The sequence below is a fragment of the Blennius ocellaris genome, assembly GCF_963422515.1.
Source record: "Blennius ocellaris genome assembly, chromosome: 7".
NCBI classification, from domain to species: Eukaryota; Metazoa; Chordata; class Actinopteri; order Blenniiformes; family Blenniidae; genus Blennius; species Blennius ocellaris.
This window is the reverse complement of record NC_137656.1, coordinates 10,190,568-10,204,032: the sequence shown is the minus strand read 5'-3', so window position 1 is coordinate 10,204,032 and position 13,465 is coordinate 10,190,568. Positions and strand designations below refer to the sequence as shown.

At 39.0% G+C, this 13,465-nt stretch overlaps 1 protein-coding gene across 1 annotated transcript; it reads right to left on the bottom strand.

Annotated features, from left to right (window-relative positions):
- Positions 1 to 350: 350 nt before the first annotated feature.
- Positions 351 to 9,498, bottom strand: mrps27 (mitochondrial ribosomal protein S27; the record flags this gene model as incomplete). Its single annotated transcript, XM_080499624.1, has 11 exons — positions 351 to 755; positions 2,415 to 2,576; positions 4,856 to 4,998; positions 5,113 to 5,215; positions 5,425 to 5,540; positions 6,412 to 6,490; positions 6,906 to 7,020; positions 7,572 to 7,630; positions 7,737 to 7,807; positions 9,086 to 9,163; positions 9,411 to 9,498. The coding sequence occupies 11 exons, from the start codon at positions 9,496 to 9,498 to the stop codon at positions 504 to 506; spliced, it is 1,266 nt and encodes a 421-aa protein (XP_080355750.1). The 3' UTR covers positions 351 to 503.
- Between the last annotated feature and the right edge of the window lie 3,967 nt (positions 9,499 to 13,465).

The window sequence follows — 13,465 nt, the reverse complement described above, 5'->3', positions numbered from 1 at the left end:
ACACACGCACACACACACACACACACACACACACACACACACACACACACACACACACACACACACACACACACACACACACACACACACACACGAAGTAAACCAACGTTGCAACAAAGACAAACGGCAGGCAGAGAGGAAAAGGAGTGGGAGGATGTGATGGTACAGTTTTCCTCAGCTTTCTCGTCTTTCTGCTAACATGAGGTCACCCAACCAGCGGGCCGAACAATTGATGTGTGCATGCATACAGTCCAGGGATTATGTCTTTGCACAGTTTAGGACAGAAACACAATAAGTAGGAGACAAAAGTTCTTGGAAATACATTTTATTCTGACAATTTATCAGTCCTATTCTCTGAAAGCAGAGTGAGACTTATGACATAAACACACAATAACTGTTATATACAGAAACAACTGGTGGCATGAGCAGCGATAACATTGACGCGAGTCAGCTTTAACCTGTCCGACAGATCGGCCGTCACCATTCCGCCCCGTCCACAGTCTTTACATTTGCTGCGCCGCTGCTGCCCGAGCTGCTAACTTCTCCTGCCGCTCCTGCTCGGCCTTCTCCCTCATCTCCTTCTCTCTCTGCACCAGCAGAATCTTCTCAGCTTCCCAGGCCTGCACCCGGACCTTGTATTTCTCCAGGTCCGGTTTCTCTGCAGCTGCCAGGTTCTGCTGGGCCAGGGCAGTCACCAAAGATTGGAAGGAGGCCGACTCCACTTTATTCTGATCCTCCAGCTGTCTGCTCAGTTCCTGAAGGCGCAGAAACACAAGAAAAAGTTGAAGGCAAAAAAAAAAAACTCGACTACTTGCTGATTTGAGCAGTTCAAAGGCTGAACAGCTCCATAAAGCCTTGACCACCACATGACTCAATAATATAAAGCCAGAGCAAAGGAACTAGTTAAGCACACATGCTTCAATGCACCGAATCTGACAGTTACTATTTCTAATAATGCAAAGAGCAATAAATGTTTTCACTGCATGTATAAACAGCTGGAAGAAACCACAGTGAATGGCTGGCATCCGTAATTAAACAAACTTGAGTGATTTAGTAAAACAGGTAGCACCCTAAGTGAGTTTTCTCAACTATTTTTAACCGTTTTTCTTTGTTCTCCTGTAAGTGCACCAGGAAGGAATTGTCCAATCGGTGAAATCGACATCCCAGCTGCTGGTTTTGGACCATTTCACTGGTGTGCAGGTGGTGGAAATGTGTCAAAAGCCCTAATGCACCAACAAAGCCAGGAAAAAAGGAAGAATGAGTGCTGAAAAAGGAAAAAAAGTGGCTTTATGAGGAAGGAAATGCACTGAGCACGAGTAGAATACTGAAGGTAAGCAGAGGCCATTTGATGGAAATCTCAGGAGTACCTTTCACAAAGGGCTAAGCTGTGCTCCCTTCAGTTGTCTTCACACTTATGTTTGTTTCGGTGCAAACAAAACCTTCTGTGGGAAGAGTTGCACATTTGTGGAAGTGTGAAGGCTTTTCTCTGCACCCCAGTACTCGCCAAACAGGCAGACCGAATCCGACCAAAAGGTCAGAAACAGTCGACTGGGTGTTTCGGAATTTCACTGCAACTTCTCGGGTGGTAAAAATTCCACCACGGTATCCTTAATGCTGTGTATTACGGTCAGAGCAGCTCACAGCATTGTTGTGGAAATTATGTTTTGCAGAATATATGTTACAGCAGCCGGACAACGTGAGGTTTGTTTGGATATTTTAATCTAATGTTGAAAACGATAATGTGATAGTGAAGGCAACCATACCCGAGGACAGACTTTTCAATCTTTTCTTGTGAAAATCCTCGTTTAGACAACCAGTCCCATTATATCTATATGAAATGATCCTTTAACTGGCTCTGCATTTAGCTCACATTAAACTCAAGATGAAATCGTTTTTAAAGAGCAATAAGCGATGAGTCATGAAAGAATGATGAATTATGTACTTGTCTATCCTATGCTGCTCATTATTTTGTACATTACATTGCGACTTGTGTTTTTGTTGTACAATAAAGCCCATCTCTCGATGGGAATACAAACAAGCGGAGGCTAAAAATGGCCAAATACTTGCATCATCCAAAAAGCATACAACATCGCTGATCGATACGATCACTGCTTTGCAATGGAAAGATAATAAGCAAGTACAACACACACTGATTACAGATGCAAAAAAAAGACCTAAAATCAACAATTTCTAAATATTGATGTAACTACGGTAGGTGTTCAAGTATTTCATGCTAATTTTATCTGTCACAGACTTGTCAGAGTGATGCCTCTGGGCTCCAAACCAACACAAACACAAACCACTGTGTGTCCATCACATGTTTACTCATGAGATTTCATCAGTAAAAAAAAAAAATTAAGGAATGAATCAAACTGCAGAGAATTATTGCTGCTATACACAACAAACACACGAACCTTGAACCTGCTGAGGTACTGAGGGAGCTTCGCTTTCTCAGCCTCATCGTCTTCATCCACCGAATTATCTTTCTTCTCTTCTTCACCTCCAGACTCCTCTCCAGAAGACTCTGTGTCTGAGGCCGAGGACAGCTCCTCCAGCAAATGATTCACATAGTCCAGCTATAATATAATGAAAAAGACAGGTGAGCGTTTGAAGAAGAAATAAAGTGTTCAAAGTAATACGCACCTGCTTGGAGGGTATTGAATAACATGTGAAAACTCAGACTTTAAGAAGATGCAGTCTCCTCCTTCAATGATTACAGATTAGACATGTACTGACAAATGAAGCTGAATACCTGATTTGACAAGTCACCTGTTAATGTGAGGAGGAGGAAAGACTAACTGTGACCTGGAGGCACTCGCCGCCACCGCCTACACCTGAAATGTAATACTTCCTCTCTGTCCTGCGGTGTTATCTCCTCTTCCTGCATTACGGCCTGGCCACTGTCTGACACAGCTCATTTAGCTCCCGTAGCTGGGATTCACTCAGACATCCTCAGATATCCAGGCTCCGCAAAATCTCATTAGACTTGGACAAAGCTGAGCTATTAAACCGGACAGCGCAGGCTGGATTAGACCAGCGACCAGCGGCTGTGGGCACGTACATGTAAAAATAACGACAATGTGACAGCACGTGTTCTATCTCAGTGGAGGAGAGCTGTTTGCGTCATTAAGCCCACCTGGAAAGGAACAAGACTGTCGACTGCGTGCAATGCTGCTTTTCAAAACTGCCCGATTTCATACTCTGATCTTGCTCAAAGAGGACATTTTAACCGGTTTTGTCTGTTTGATCTGAACCTAACAGTTTGGTAATGTTGAAGAAGATTTACTTTCACATGACAGCAGCTTTGCTAAATGCTTGCAACCATCAGAAGAAACACAGACTCTTTGGCAAAGTGAGACGGGGGAATCAAACTACCAACGAAAAGTAAATCGTCAGCTACCTTGCTCTCTTATTTCTTACACACAATGTGTATCACTTTGGAAAGTGAAAACAACCTTGCTTTGCTTCTTCCTGCTCTTTTCCAGGCGCACTTATTGTTTGTGTGGTTCGAGTAAGATTATATGAACTATGGCTTTAGTGATCTGGATTCTTACTGCGTTTCTAATTGTGTATAAATGTATGGATGTAAATATGTTTACATGATTGTGTGTCATGATTTATGTCTGAAATAAATCATCACTATCATCATCATCCAAAATTGAATGATGAATTTATGTCAGACCTTCCTACCAGAGCGTGCAGAATACCGTGAAGAATATGTGCAAATGGATTAATTTTCTATCTGTACTGTAATTTACAATGCATAAAAGTGATATTTATCATCCTGATGGTATTTAATATGAGATCCTAATTGTGAGAATTTTTTTCTGAGTAGGTTCATTTACAGATGTTTTATTAGAAGATGCTTCGTCTTGCCATCTTTTCTTCATTTCGTCACACGTTGTTCGCAAAGCACTGATGGATTAAATTTCATTTTTGTGTTTTATAAAGCCAAATTTTTGTTTTTGTTGTCCAACTCCATCTTATCACATTCAGCTCCCCAGTTAATCTTTCATTGGCGGATGCAAGCAGTAAAACACACAAAGCTTTCAGTTGAATATTTCTATTTGCACATGTTGTGGAACATGCAATCGTTCTCACTTGCTCGCCCAAAAGAAGAAAGGGAATATTTGCTTGCTCTAAATAAATCTTTTTCTTTTTTTTTTTTGGACTTGATTGGCCAGAGGTTGAAATTCACCTTAATTATTTGTTTTCTTCCGATACTGTTGAACGCTCATTTAAAATTCTCTGAATCACTGCCCCTCCTTCCAAAAGTCTTTATAATTAGATGAGCAGTTTAATGATCATTGTAACTTGGATTAAAATTAGATTAGTGATTATATAGTTACAAGCATAAATCTGACGACCACTTAAGTTCTATAAACTGAAATGTGCAGCTTTCCAAAGTCATGCACTAAGTTAGTCCTGCCATAACCAGATTGACTAGTTTCTTTATTTTACATCTGGTGTTGTGTGATGAGTGAGGGCTTCTGCCCCTTTTGCCAGGATAAGTGTGTTTCAATATCTGGCAGTTCAATATCTTTAAGTAAATGATTTGTATGCCAACTGTTGCATTTAATAATTTTCCACCTGGGGTTAGTGAAGCATTTCAATGCTTTTCTATTACTTTTGTGTTTTTTTGATGGCACAGAGAAGCTCATGTTGGAGATGTTTAAAATGCTGTAACTAGTACATAACTACAAGGATATTCTTCTTTTACATGAAGTTTTTGAATTTTCTAGAAATCACAAAGTGATCTTGCAGTAACGGTTTGGAGAGGTGGTAATGCCAAATCCCGTCAGGGTGAGAAAGAGCTGAATAAAATGGGAAAATATTCTCGTGAAATCGTTCTTACTGAGTCTTTGCACAGCTTGACATCACCAGAAGCAGCCACCACTCCTTCCATGACAGCCAGTGCTCGCGCCAGATACCCTCGCTCCCAGCTGAGTGGCATCCCTTTGAATACCGCATGTATGCCATTTGACAACTCCACCTTTCCTGTTTGGGGTTGGAGGAGATTTGATAAATGAGACAAACAGCATGATGTAAAACAGCCACATTAATCAGTCACAGTGAAAACAAACAACAGGGTTGCAGAAGAAAGTCAAATACCTAGAAGGGCATTGCCAAGTAACTGAGCGCTGACGCCGACAGTGGTGCCTTGATTGATGCTGGAAATCAGCAGTGAAGCCCCCAAAGAGTGCTCCTGCAATACCTGAAAGGTGAGACATAAGTGGTTTAATAATGCTCCTGCAACAGTTGGGTGTTTTAAATGGAATTAAATTAAACTTAATGAAATTAAAACCCTTCACTGTCACTTTGAATAATGAAAATAATCAACAACTTAAGATTCAAATAATAAACAATATTCCATGTATGACTTTGGTTTGCTCCTCGAGTGTTGTTGATTCCTGTTTCACTCACAGTGAGTTGTGGTCTGGTTGCTAGGTAACAGCCCAGCGCGTACATGGACAGGATCTGTGTGGAGGGGAGATCGAAGGCCTCTTGAAGCATCAGCTCTTCAACTGTCGAACATGCACCTGCACATTTACAACAAAGAAATCTAGCTGATTGAAAAGCAACAAGGAATGGACCAAATGTTTGAAATGTTCACCACAGGTGTGACTTGGATGTCACCAACAAAAAACACAGACATTCAAACTGAAAGAGAACTGAATATTCACAGAACAAATCTATGTGAATAAATGAAATGAACAAAAAGGGAGCGAGTTTTGTCACATCGGGATACTCCGATTCCCCTAGGGGGAAAACAACCGGCAATAACATCACATTAAACGGTTGAAAACGTCTCCAACAGAAAACAAGCAAGTTGATGCTCTATTGCCGTGATTCTCAATCTGTGGTACACATAGCACCAGTGGTATGTGAGCTCCCCCTAGTGTTACATGGGGACAAGTAATAAATATTTCTTTTTAATAAAATCTGTATGAAAAAAAAAAAAAAAAAAAAAAAAAAAAATATATATATATATATATATATATATATATATATATATATATATATTAAACTTAAAATGGAAAAAAATAAAATAAAAATGTATACTCAAAATAAGTGCCTAAGGAATTCCATAGCTAATAAGGTGAGCCTCAGCATTTACTCAGCTGGTACACACTGAGAGAACTAAACTATATAATTTAAATGCTATCAAGTGTATTTCTTACTGCATGATGATATTACAATAAAAAATTGTGTTCACTTCATCAGGTACAAACAAAAGAAGAAATGTTTGGAATTTCAATTTTGACAGGCTGTACAAAATTCTCGTGATTGATTTAAATAATCAGCAAGAATCAGGAAAGTGTTAATATTTTACCCTCCTTGTGTGTGCCCACATTTCTCTAAACATGATAAAAAAAAAAAACACACACAAAAAAAAAGAAAGGTCCTTACCCTTGAAGTCTCCATCCTTGATGAACGAATCTATGAGCAGGTTGAAAGTGAAGTCGTCGGGAAATATTCCATACTGGACCTGCGCACACACGCACGTGTAAATATATTCTTTCATAAGCAGTCTTTATCACACTCAATACACTACCGTACAAAGATTTCATTATCAAAGAATGTGTTTGGGATTACATGAAGAGAAAGAAGAATTCGAGCTTGTCTTTTGGACAATGCTAAAGAATTCCTACAAAAACTCAGCATTTATTAAGAAGAGCTGATGCTTCGAGGGCAAAGAGTGGTCACACCAACTACTTCAATTCTCTTGAGTGACTGTGGCTTTTTTTCCTGAACATTTCATTGATAGTTGGCTTATTGAATGTTGACTGTCGCTTTCTGACCTGATATCTCAGCTTCCTATTCTGCATTAAACTATTAAGTTCCAAGTGCATCAACTTTGCTATTGCACAGAGTAAGTGGTGTGGATATATGGTGTGGCGTACCTTGTTTTTAACTGTGTGCAGAGCCTTATCTCTGGCCCCGTATTTTAGACACTGTCTGATCCACCCGTGAATGGTCCAGTCCCGTAAGTACCAACAGTTGGGGCTGTGACGGAATCTTCAAGGGTACAAAATAAATAAATAAATAAATAAACAGTGACTATTTTTATATATTCATCAATCAATCGCATTCTGCCCGTGAGACTTAATAAAGTGTAAAGACATGAACAACATGAGAAAAACAGGAGATGACAACGATAAGAATCACCAAACCACAAGATGATCAAACAATAATAATAAATATGGCAGTTTCAGCCTTAAAAAGTAGCAGACATAACCTGAACGTGAAGCAAAAGTACAAACGCATCAATAGAAGTATGAAAAACTTTTCAAAATGGGATTATAGTTTTAATTCTTGAAAGACTGTGAACATTTATGTCTCCTGATTGAGGAATTTAGTAAAACTTGTATTCAGGAGAATGGGTGCAGATTCCAGTGGGGAGGAGTAAACAGGAAAGGTCTGGAGTAGCTTGGAACAAAGAAACGCATGTGACTGGACATAAACAGACAATTCACTCCAAAAAACAACAACATATAAATGAAAAACCAGGGAAACAGCTGATAGGTGACATAGAAAGTTGTGCAAAGGGAGAGAAAGATTCTTCATACTTGTAAAGGTAGTACTCTGCCTGATCAACTTCCTCTCTAGATGATATGTTGTCAACAAACTGAAACAGAGGCAGAGCATACGGTTATTAAAGATGTTGTTACTGCTGCCATCTAATTCACTACAAACAAAGAAGACACGTCCATTTAAATTTAAGTGCTGTTTACCCGCGACATAGCCAGAGAACTAACTGGCAGATTCCTGTCATAGGTCCTGTCCATAGTGCTGGCAAGTACAGCTGTGGGAGAAAAACAAATATATGAGCTGCAATCAACTGAACAAACAATCGAAACACCAACAACACGAATAAACAGATTACAGAGAAAGACAAATATCCAATGACGACATAATCTATTGTGATCCGCCACACAGCAGCACTCAATGTGCATTTATTATACACTGACTGCAGAGTCATCAACAGTGATTCATTTCAGACTTTTGCAAACGATTAGTTCTAATCAAAACTGTTTTTCATTTATTTATTCATTCAATTAAGGCTGTAATAATGTGAGTACATAAAAATCCCATCCACACTCCACAACTCAACAGACGATGAACGTACTGTGAGGCTGCAGCGCCACCCTGTGCAGATCAACTGCACACACAGCTACATGGAGGAAGTGGTTCTTTCAGGCCATGCTTTGAAATTTAACAAAATGTAACATAATCTTCATTTAATGTAATGGATAAGTGAAACAGAAGAAAGGCTCTTTCTTTAAAGCTTTCAATAAAGCTGGGAAAGGCGCTTATTCTAACCAAGTCTGGATAAAGCTGTCCTCTAATACTAATAGATGGAATGACAACAGTCATTTCAGGACAATTGGTCATTTCTTGATTTCTACTACCTGCATCTTTGAATGAGTTCACATTTTGAGTATACACAAAATGAAATTAGATCAGATAAAGTTCAGTTTCAATAAATGTTGAAGTTATCAATGTTTTCTTCAACACTCCATCTGAATCCATCTTACCCTATCCCCTGCATCCTATACTGTTATATCAATATTATTGATAAAAAATGTCAGAAAACCTTTAAAGGCACTTACATGCTACAGCAACACTTGACACTACAGCTTTAACAATGTATGCTCTCAATAAATATTAAAGCAATTTACTCACATAAATCAACCAGAGGGACAAAACAACTACTTGCATTTTGGGCTACTCTGTTAATACTGTAGTGTGTACACTGACTACAGTGACATTTCTCATTATTTTACCTACAAACGGCAAGCTGCACCAACACTTTTACTAACGTATAGGTAATGGATGATATAGGAACATTGTGAAAAAAGACTTAGAATAAAAACCCAAACAATGTTGTAACATCCTGAAAACCTTATCCCCGACCTAATGATGGTGTTGTTTGATTCTGTAAAATACGTTTCTTTTGCAGCATTTTGTAATCCTGATCACGACAGTCATCCAGTCATTCTCTGCACCTGACACTCTGCAGGAGTCGCTGTTTGCCTGGACTGTTATTAAATGTGATCTTCCAGCTCATCCGAGGACTTACCCAGGTTCTGGGGATCCTTGACTCTCGCCTCCCACAACTGAGTGTCCGTGTAAGCTGCTGAGAGCAGCCATCGTCTGACTGTAAATACAAACGCATAGTCAAGTAATGCTGATACAAGTATCTCGCGTGTGCCAATGTGCAGTTTTTAACCTTAAGCAAAGACCAAATGTGTGCAGAAGCTGCCCCATGGAGCTACATACAGTGAGCTAACAGAGAGCTAACTGAGGAACTTTCACAGTTGCTGCCTTAAATATGGACCCCAACAAGCAATCACATTTAACGCAACGTATAATGTTATGAGTGTTAATAAAGAAGATGTTTCTACCTGAAAGAGACGGGGAGGAACATTTAACTTTGACAGCTGCAGTCACACAGCGTTTCCACAAGGAGGCCGCCATCTTGGAATTTACCATTACACAGTCGGGGGGGGGGGGGGGTATTGACGGTGGGCGAAACCAAGAACAAATGCGAGCAGAAAAGAGACTGGGATAAAATATTTACATTTTAACTGTTCATAACGTTAAAATAAAAACATTTTCAGTAAATGTTAAACAACAACATAGTCTATTTTTATACGCGTCCCCTGAGCTTGGGTAAGTGTGGGCCGGTGCAGTGACAGCAGAGGGCGCTCTTTACACAGGGGACACACTGACCGGCCGAGATGAAAACATAATTTAATCAAGTGAAATCCAAGCCAAGTCAAGTCATTAGGGTACAACAGCTCCACTTTACCCTGTGGCATTAAAGCTTTCTTTACTCAGCATGATAAATAACTGATTTCTGAATCCCCTCAGCACATTTAACAGGCATTTGAGAAGTTTGAACCCGCAAAGAAAATCCCTCATCCATCCATCTTGTCTCAGTGAAGTTTGAGACTTAATGAATATGTTACATAATTGTTTTACAAATCCCAAATTATAAAGTAAAAGTTGTTTGGGCATGCTGTGGTTTTTGTTTGTTTTCTTTAATTGCTGCAGGAGGACAGCCTGCTGCTATTCTTACTGCAAGCTGCTTGGCTGTGGGTCAAAGGAGGTGACAGGTTGAGAGTGGGGTGTGGCAGTTTTTGTTAAACAAAACGTGGAAGAGTTTTACCACCATCTTGTTTTCTCGCAGACCTGCAAAAACAGGAAGCGCCTACCTGAGATACACAGGAGCGAAAGCAATAGAAGTCCATTCTCCCAAAGACACACCTCTCCTTTCAGGAATACACAATGAATGGACTTCTGTTGTTTGGGGTCTTTGCTTCCCTATTGTACTGATTTGACAAAAAGCAATACAAAGCATGAAGACAGAAGGCATTCTAAAACATGTGTTTTCATTGTATGGCACTCATGGGCATCCCCTGTCTGCTTCTGACATTTCACTTCCAGTACAGAATATTGTTGCAGATGGTGAGACAAAGGCATGTGATATTGAAATGGCATTGTGGTAGAAACCTACAACTATTCCATAAAAAAGCAGAAAGAAAATAAACAGGCGATCCTGGGGTATCACATTTATTACTAAGAAGTATAGTTAAAACAAAGAATAAAGCGATCCAACCCGCATTAGCAGTTTGCGCATGGTTTACTTACTATTATGCCTTCACAGCTGTTTGTTAGACAATATATTGAGTGTCAAGGAAAACTGATTGTATATATGAGATGCACATTATTTATGTGCAGAAATAACAAAAAATATACAAACATCAAATGAGTACAATACATTTTTTTTTACATTATTCATCCATCTGGAATATTTTCTCCAGTTTTTAATTTAAAAGTAAAACGTACATAGTTTAAAAACGTGTATGTTTTGGACACCAAACAAATTAAATTATTTAAAATCCTGCCAGGGTTGTTTTTTTTTTACATTTATTTTATCAACACCACTATCACCTGTTTCAGAAAGAGTAGTCCCAGTTGCTTACATAACAGTGAAGTAGATTTTTGAGAGAATGAAAATGGATCAGAACCACTTGACCCCCTGTGTAATCCTAACAAATCAGTTGTCCATCTGGAAATAAATAATACTCCCTGAATGTATTCATTATTGAGTCTAACAGTCCTTCTAATATGGTGGTGTTGTGGTCATCAGTTTCTTCTCACAGTCAAATCAAACTCGTGGCCCCAATGCCAGAAGGGAGCCGTCTAAATGGTTTAATCCTCCCTGTCCAAATACTTGTTTGTTTGGTGACGTCTAATCCTCCACATTGCCGATGCCTGTGGTGTGTTCTATTCAAATTTGTTTCATCAACTGGACCATTCTCTAAATATAGGACCCCCATAAGAAATAAAGGAATGATATGGTCAACAACACACTATTATTGGAGTGCTTTTATTTCATTCACTCCCCTTCTCTTTCTGTTAGCCCATGTCTGTCTCTTGAGCAGGCCCCCGCTTCAGTTTGTTTGTCTTATCTACTACATATATTTGTTGTTCATGCATCCTGCACCTCTGTCCTCATCCTCATGTTACACATATTTGCCATTTTTGCTCAAAGAAAAAGACCAATAATGAGCACCTGTTGCACAGAGACACAATTTATACCTGATGTCAGCGATAATAAGATTTCACAATGTGGAGGAAAAGACAATAAGGTATTTTGATTTAAAAACGAATGTGATTAATCAACAATACAAACACATTAATTGGCTGTCATATGTAGCAGAGTTTGTCACAATCAGTTGCTCAGAATGAGATGAGGTTTTACTTTAAGTCAGAATACCAAGCACAGGGTTCGCTTTCCCATCAGGCGAGTATTCACTTGTTCTCATATGCATCTGGTTAGCATGATTTATTCTGTTTCAGTTCATCAAACATGTATTGCAGCCTTTTGAAGCCCCGTCTTTCATCGGGTCTCTAAGCTGTGATCAGTTCCACACGCCGGTCTTTAAAGGCAACCTGGTGTGATGCTGCTGAGAGGAGCTGATCCTGGGACAGAGACGGTGACACATCCTCTCTCTCTCTCTCTCTCAGCCAGTGGTCGGGATTGAAACGTATAGGTGAGGAAAGGAAAGAAGAGGAGGATGTGAGAACTTCCTCAAACTAATTGCAGTTTCACTCAATGGGACGTGGTGGTCGTCATTGGTAGAAATGGAGAAGCTGCTCTTCTGCATTTCATCTGACAAGAAATTACCCTTTTTACCCGAACTGGCATCACAGAGTGAGAAGGAGCGACATGATGGAGTGAGGTGAAACCTTGTGAGCATTTTGTGGACTGAAACACACAAAACTATGCTTTGATGGCCTATTTCCCTGCATTAAAATGCACCACAGTCTGGATGCCTGGTAGATGTCATGTATCTTCCTTAACTTTACAATTTAAGATTGTTTTTATTCATTTCTTTGATATTTCGATTTCCAGAGAGGCTTCTGCAACGAGAAGAAACAATGCTTTTTTTTTTTTCATACAAACATATGAAGCCTTTGTCTGGGACACCCACTGTGTCCGTCACTGCTGTTTGATCACAACCTAAAAGAGAGAAGGGGAGAGGTGTTTTCTCTTCCTCTTCCTCTGCTTTGAAAGAGAAGCAGGAGAAAGGCAAGCATTTTAAAACTCGCAGTAATCATCTCTCGTTCAGTCAACAGGAACGTCTAATATGTTTGTTTTTTGTTTTTTTCTCCTAAAACGATTTATAGAAACAGACGGATCCACTGTTCAAGATATTGCATCCAAGCTTTTATTTATGTATTTTATAGCAGAGCAGAGCCAGATTCCAGTCAGTATAAAAAAAACAAACGAAAAAAAAAAAAACAGTAGGAGAATCAACTTTAATGATTTTATTCACAATAAGTCTAAACATTGGACCAAAAAAAACCCCAAGGAGAGATCACAGTTTTATTCAGACAGAAACTCAAGAGGTTCCATGCTTAAGCCTGCCAAAAACAAAATAATTACACCTCATACATTAGATTTTACAATGCTACAAATAAAAAAGGAGAATTAACAGAAATCATGCGCAATTTTTTGCGTAGAAAATAGTCACTCAACTTAATAGATTAGAGCAAGTGTTAAGACAAAGTTGCATATTTCACTGAATCTTACAATTACATTGATTAAAAAAACAAACAAATCAAAACCTTAATTATATTTTTGAAACTGTATTTACATAATTTAATAATCATATTTCATCATTTTCACCTACAAGCACAAATAATTCTAAGTCAGTAACCTTTATTCATTGCATTGTTTAACTTTCTGCTGTGATCTGTTTGCAGCTCGAGTTTGTGTTGAACTGTTTTATCAAAATCTTTAAAACCAGCCGTGCTTTCAGACCTGCACACTTTCCTTTCTGTATAGGGGAGTGTCTCCTGAACATCCTCCCTATTTTCCTGTCAAAACAAATAACATCATTCTCGCCAACATGCGTCCTTCTTTTTTTTTTCAAACATTTGACTA